The 6,861-nt window shown below is 30.0% G+C and overlaps 1 protein-coding gene across 1 annotated transcript in view; it reads right to left on the bottom strand.

The window, feature by feature from the left end:
- LOC106476418 (alpha-aminoadipic semialdehyde synthase, mitochondrial-like) overlaps nt 1–5,199 on the bottom strand; it is a gene marked incomplete at both ends in the record, with an annotated part of 13,318 nt that extends 8,119 nt beyond the window's left edge. The window contains 4 exons of the mRNA XM_013937080.1: nt 587–665; nt 2,204–2,350; nt 4,196–4,348; nt 5,023–5,199. Of these exons, the coding sequence (XP_013792534.1) occupies nt 587–665; nt 2,204–2,350; nt 4,196–4,348; nt 5,023–5,199 (556 nt within the window). The remainder of the gene's footprint in view (nt 1–586; nt 666–2,203; nt 2,351–4,195; nt 4,349–5,022) is intronic.
- Nucleotides 5,200–6,861: the final 1,662 nt, after the last annotated feature.

Genomic DNA, 6,861 nt, shown 5'->3' with positions numbered 1-6,861 from the left:
CAGCTACTACCTTAATAACGGACCCAGCTACTATTTTAATAATGGTCCCAGCTACTATCTTAATAATGGACCCAGCTATATTAATAACGGACCCAACTACTACCTTAATAACGGACCCAACTACTACCTTAATAATGAACCCAGCTACTATTTTAGTAATGGTCCCAGCTACTATTTTAATAATGGTCCCAGCTACTATCTTAATAATGGTCCCAGCTACTATCTTAATGATGGACCTAGTTTTTGTCTTAATAATGGACCCAGCTACTACCTTAATAACGGACCCAACTACTACCTTAATAATGGACCCAGCTACTACCTTAATAACGGACCCAGCTACTATCTTAATAATGGACCCAGCTACTATCTTAAAAATGGACCCAGCTATGGTCTTAATAACGGACCCAATTAAGTATAAAAAGAAATACAAAACTAACTGGGTTGTTCTTACAAAACAAGTCCTCTAATATTAAACTTACATCCGTGTTCAGAAACTTGTGGAAGATCTTCAGGCTCCACATATTCATAAGGATACAAAACTAACTGGGTTGTTCTTACAAAACAAGTCCTCTAATATTAAACTTACATCCGTGTTCAGAAACTTGTGGAAGATCTTCAGGCTCCACATATTCATAAGGCAGTTCTTGAAATACTTCTTGAGCGCCCTAAGGTAAAAAAAAGTGTCCTTCAAAACTTGTATCCCAAAATAATAAAATATACCAGACATGAACATGAAAATTCATGAAAGTAATCAAGAAAATAAAAACAACTTTTCAGAAGTAAGATAAAATCAACCTTTTAATTCTAAACTAAGATGGCCTACTTCATACAATTCCCAGCAGTAGTGTGATTAATGCATTTGTAACTCCCAGGACAGAAATCCCACATGAAATTGTGTGGAGATTAAAGTTTAGGCTGGTGTGGGCTACACCATACAAAAGGTTGAGTATTATAAGCCCTCAGACTTACCACAGAGCCTTATCATTAACTTGCAGTGATTCATAGTTGGTAACTCCCCTTTTGTGTATTATCTGTGTGTTTCCAGTACAGAGAAAGACTTGTGTATGTCTACTTTGATGAGATGTATAACTCACAGAATAAAAAAATAATTACATTTTATGTTAGATACAGTGAACACATAACATAAAACAGAAATATTTCACTTCAAAAATGTTGTGTTCGATTTATTTAGGTTTTCCATTTTTACTAATGGGTATAAAATGAAGTGGCTATCTCTCTGTTTGAGTAAATACAAAAGAAAGAAAATCAAAATAATGACCCAAAACGTCTGAACACAACTGTTCTTCTATACATCTAGCTTTAACCCGTACCATACACCTTTATCTAGGTATCAGTCGTTTTTAAATATATTATTCCCATCCCATGTAGATAAACACAAACTACTGTCTGAAAGAGATCATTATTTAGACATTATAATAAATATTTATAATCATCTAACACATTACATGTATAAAGATATTTATAATTATCTGACACATTACATGTATAAAGATATTTATAATTATCTGACACATTACATGTATAAAGATATTTATAATTATCTGACACATTACATGTATAAAGATATTTATAATTATCTGACACATTACATGTATAAAGATATTTATAATTATCTGACACATTACATGTATAAAAATATTTATAATTATCTGACACATTACATGTATAAAGATATTTATAATTATCTGACACATTACATGTATAAAGATATTTATAATTATCTAACACATACATGTATAAAGATATTTATAATTATCTGACACATTTCACATATAAAGATATTTATCATTATCTGACACATTTCATGTATAAAGATATTTATCATTATCTGACACATTTCATGTATAAAGATATTTATCATTATCTAACACATTAATGTATAGTCATTTATCATTATCTGACACATTTCATGTATAAATATATTTATAATTATCTAACACATTACATGTATAAATATATTTATAATTATCTAACACATTACATGTATAAATATATTTATAATTATCTAATACATTTCATGTATAAAGATATTTATCATTATCTGACACATTTCATGTATAAAGATATTTATCATTATCTAACACATTAATGTATAAAGTCATTTATCATTATCTGACACATTTCATGTATAAATATATTTATAATTATCTAACACATTACATGTATAAAGATAGTCACTTGCCTGAGAAACATTTCCAGATCCTGTGAAAACAAAAGTCAATGGACCAACGGATCGTGGCATCATTCCTAGTGCTATTTCATATCCTGCATCTCTTACAGACTGCCGAGCCATTCCACTACTTCGATAATTATGAGCAGGTCCTATGTGCTGGTAAGATCCAGAACTCATCTGATTAATACCTCATGAGCTTGAATAATAAATACTGTGTTAAGAAATCCAGAACTTGTCTCATTAGTATATCAGTTCTATCTTATGCTAATCCAGGTAAACTTAACACATCCTTTTACTGTTCTTCAACACTAGCCTTCTGTTTTGTTTTTAAGTAAGATATCAGGCCTAAAAAATGAACTCTTAAATGTTTTTTTTTTTCCCCTTTTCAAATTAAAGTTTTTGTTAAGGTATTAAAACTTCCTGAAACTTGTTCCAAACACAGGGGAAATTAGGACTCGGGAAAATCACATAAGAATTTAATGTATTCTCACACATACACGAGACTTTAATGACAATAATACATCACATTAAGAGATTAGTAAAAAAAAATAATAATGAAACTAAATAATAAAAAAAACAGAATTTAATAGTTGGTCCAGAACTGTTGAAAAATTCATGTTTTAACATTCAAAGATAGTATTCAGTAGTCATGGTTGACTCAATACAGATAGATGTAATCAATGGATCTGAAAATTGTACATTTATAATACAAATAATAACTCTTACAAGGGTAATGTATATTTTTGCAAACTACTTAATAATAAAAGATGTACATTAAAACAACGTCTTCTCTTCCAGTCTTTTTTAGTTATCACTCACATTATGTACATACCTCAGTATATGCTTTTAAAGATTCTTAAATCCCTGACTCATGGTGATCTATTTGTACAACATTGAGGCTTAAAAAAGTTATGTATTTTTAGAACTTTACTATACTTAACTGCCAACCACATGAAGAAATATGCAAATTGATTTCTGTTTATCAACACAGATTAAGGTGGAATGAATATGTCACATTTCTTATTTCCAAGGCTTACACCAAACCTAACAGTGAGCATCTCTGATATCATGTGAACTTGTGTTATATCTACAAAACATGTGAAACATCAACAGTGAACTTGTGTTATATCTACAAAACATGTGAAACATCAACAGTGGGCATAATTTAGTTTGCTACTTGGAAAGTGGGGTCTGCTGGCCAAGCTGTTTGATTTATTGTACTTCTAAAGGTGTTTTTTGATGCAACTACATAAAAAATTAGTGTTGAGTTGCTGTAGATAGTAAATTCCAGTAATTGTTTATCATCTTAAAATGTTTTTAATTTTACATTTTGCTGCATAATTTATTTTCTCTACATAATTGCTGTATAATCAGTAATTATATAATTAATTTAATTATATTTAATTTAATTTAATGGTGCAAAATTGTTTCCTCTTTTTGTCATGTGAAAACTGGGGCTACGAATATTGTCTGTCAGTTATTGTTGGTGTTGAACATGTTTTGTAGATATAACGCAAGTACACATGATATCAGAGGTGCCCACTGTTGATGTTTCACATGTTTTGTAGATATAACGCAAGTACACATGATATCAGAGGGGTACTAATTAACAGGGCCCCAAGTTTAACTCTGTAGTGTCTTTAATATCTTCTGGTAATAATTAACAGAGCCCCAAGTTTAACTGTATAGTGTCTTTAATATATTTTGGCACAAATTAACAGAGCCCCAGGTTTAACTCTGTAGTGTGGCCATGCCATTTTTCGTATAATTGTTTCTTATTCAGTGATTGGCTGCATGATAAAATTCTGACTTTCCAGTCAATGCCATGTCAGTATTACTAGATTTTTTGTAGTGTCTGTAATATCTTCTCAGTTGAACTTGGGGCTCTGTTAATTAGTACCAGAAGATATTAAAGAAGCTCTTCAGTAACAAAAAAATATATATATATAAATGAAAAAACTTAAATGTTTCCTCAGAAACAGAAATGAACACTACTCTTACCATGAAAGGGGTATGATGCCCTAGGACTAACAGTCTCAACCCTAGTCCATGGAGGATATTTATCATTCCTGCTACGCCAGCATATTTTCCAAAAGCTACAACTCTCTGTCCATCACTGTCAACCATTTTCTCATAATCAATAAGCCTGATATTCTATAATTGAAAGAAACAATTTATCATATGTTAAAAATGTCAATTTTTCATTTAGATATCATTACAGATTCTTTATTTTATCATTAAGTTATAAGTATGAGGATTATCTTATTTTAGTTCTTTGTCACAAACTTTAATTTCAAACATATATTATGATTCTCCATCTTTTTTTAGCTATTTTAGATAACAATCCTCTGTACAAATTGTTTACACTGATTAAAGTACTGAAAAAATAACCCATTAAATCCTCTGTACAAATTGTTTACACTGATTAAAGTACTGAAAAAATAACCCATTAAATCCTCTGTACAAATTGTTTACACTGATTAAAGTACTTGAAAAGAATAACCCATTAAATCCTCTGTACAAATTGTTTACACTGATTAAAGTACTAAAAGAATAACCCATTAAATCCTCTATACAAATTGTTTACACTGATTAAAGTACTGAAAAGAATAACCCATTAAATCCTCTATACAAATTGTTTACACTGATTACGGTGCTTCTGATCTGTTTTCCAATCTTACAAAATTAAGCCTAGACTGAAGTTTGTGTTTTTACCAACATATACACACAACACACGTACGGCAAGATACAAGACTGTACATAATATTTCTACCTTTGGATTAATGGTACGTAAAATAAAAGTTTGTTCACGACATAAGTGCACTTACTCGTTCTAGGATCGCTTCCAGTAAAGGCATGTTAGCTTCTTGGGCTTTGATTGTATGGGAGAAGAACACGTACGTTTTATTAGGTTGTAATGCATCGACAGGAACTTGCTTCACTCCAAATATAACAGGAGCTTCACTAATATCTTCCTGAATGATAGCACCTGCATTAACATAAGCCTGAAAAACACATTTTAACCGTACTAATTTGTGGACTTTGTATGTTAGGAATAACAAGATACAACAAAAAATAAGTACAAACCAATCAAGTTCATATTTTCTAGATCCGAGCTCAAGTGCAAAGAACCTGTGTAGGAAAAATACACTTTCAATAAATGAAAATCAATATTTACTCTATTAAAACTTTCTTTTAAAGCTTTGAAAACCAAATCCATTAAGACTTGTTAAGATTGTAAAAATTCTTGAATGATAAAGACACTAGTCTCTTCCTAAGAAAACAATGGTTCTCATGAAGCAATGCTACAATTGGTTAGTGATAGTGAGAAGGTAATTTTTAATATCTGTTTCCCTATCCATCTACTCCTTCTAAAGTTTTAACATCAGGCAAGTAAAAATTACTGTGACTACACACTGATACAGTCATAAAATAACATATATTTTAATCCCAATTATTACTTATTGTTTGATTCTAATATTTCATCTTAAATATAATCTATTGATGCTGTTTGATATAAATATTTTATCATACTTAACGAAAGATATTCAATGAAAATTGTTAAAAAATACCTAATAATTACACACTTCAGGATGTTAATAATTACACACTTCAGGATGTTAATAATTACACACTTCACAATGTTGGTAATTACACACTTCTCAACATTAATACTAACACACTTCTCAACGTTAGTAATTACACACTTCAGGAAAGTGTGTTATAATTAATGTTGTGAAGTGTGTTATTATTAATGTTGTGAAGTGTGTTATTATTAATGTTGTGAAGTGTGTTATTATTAATGTTGAGAAGTGTGTTATTATTAATGTTGTGAAGTGTGTTATTATTAATGTTGTGAAGTGTGTTATTATTAATGTTGTGAAGTGTGTAATTATTAATGTTGTGAAGTGTGTTATTATTAATGTTGTGAAGTGTGCTATTATTAATGTTGTGAAGTGTGTAATTATTAACACACGATGTTAATAATTACACACTTCAGGATGTTGGTAATTACACACTTCACAATGTTAATAATTACACACTTCATAATGTTGGTAATTACACACTTCTCAACATTAATAATAACACACTTCACAACATTAATAATAACACACTTCACAACATTAATAATAACACACTTCACAACATTAATAATAACACACTTCACAACATTATTTATCTCTGATTTCGGGGTTGGGAGGGGGTAAATCAAACAAAAACTGTACATACGATTATAATTCTCACCAACAGCCATTTTACTAATCACAAACATAAAGTTATGATATAAAAACTAGTTGAGAATGACATTCTCAGTTTCTACAAGCACTGGACATGTCACATTGATCTTTAGAACAATTGAACAAGATAAATTCACTACTGTATGTTACCATACACAGCAGCTATCATCCCATTACGGCTAAGTCAAGCCAAAGTAATTTATTTAGAGTGAAATGTACATTAAACATTTTCTATAATATCTTAGATTACACAGAATAAGTGATCTGTTTAATCCACTAAAAATAATAGCAAAACAAATCAGATGTTTGTGATTCCAGGAAATGAACTATACAAACATGTCAGCTTCTTAATAACAACAAAGTAAAGAAGCAGTAAATGAACTATACAAACATGTCAGCTTCTTAATAACAACAAAGTAAAGAAGCAGT

This window comes from Limulus polyphemus, unplaced genomic scaffold (assembly GCF_000517525.1).
Source record: "Limulus polyphemus unplaced genomic scaffold, Limulus_polyphemus-2.1.2 Scaffold10517, whole genome shotgun sequence".
NCBI lineage: Eukaryota > Metazoa > Arthropoda > Merostomata > Xiphosura > Limulidae > Limulus > Limulus polyphemus.
Note: the sequence above shows the minus strand (reverse complement) of the source record. Positions and strands in the feature narration are given on the sequence as shown.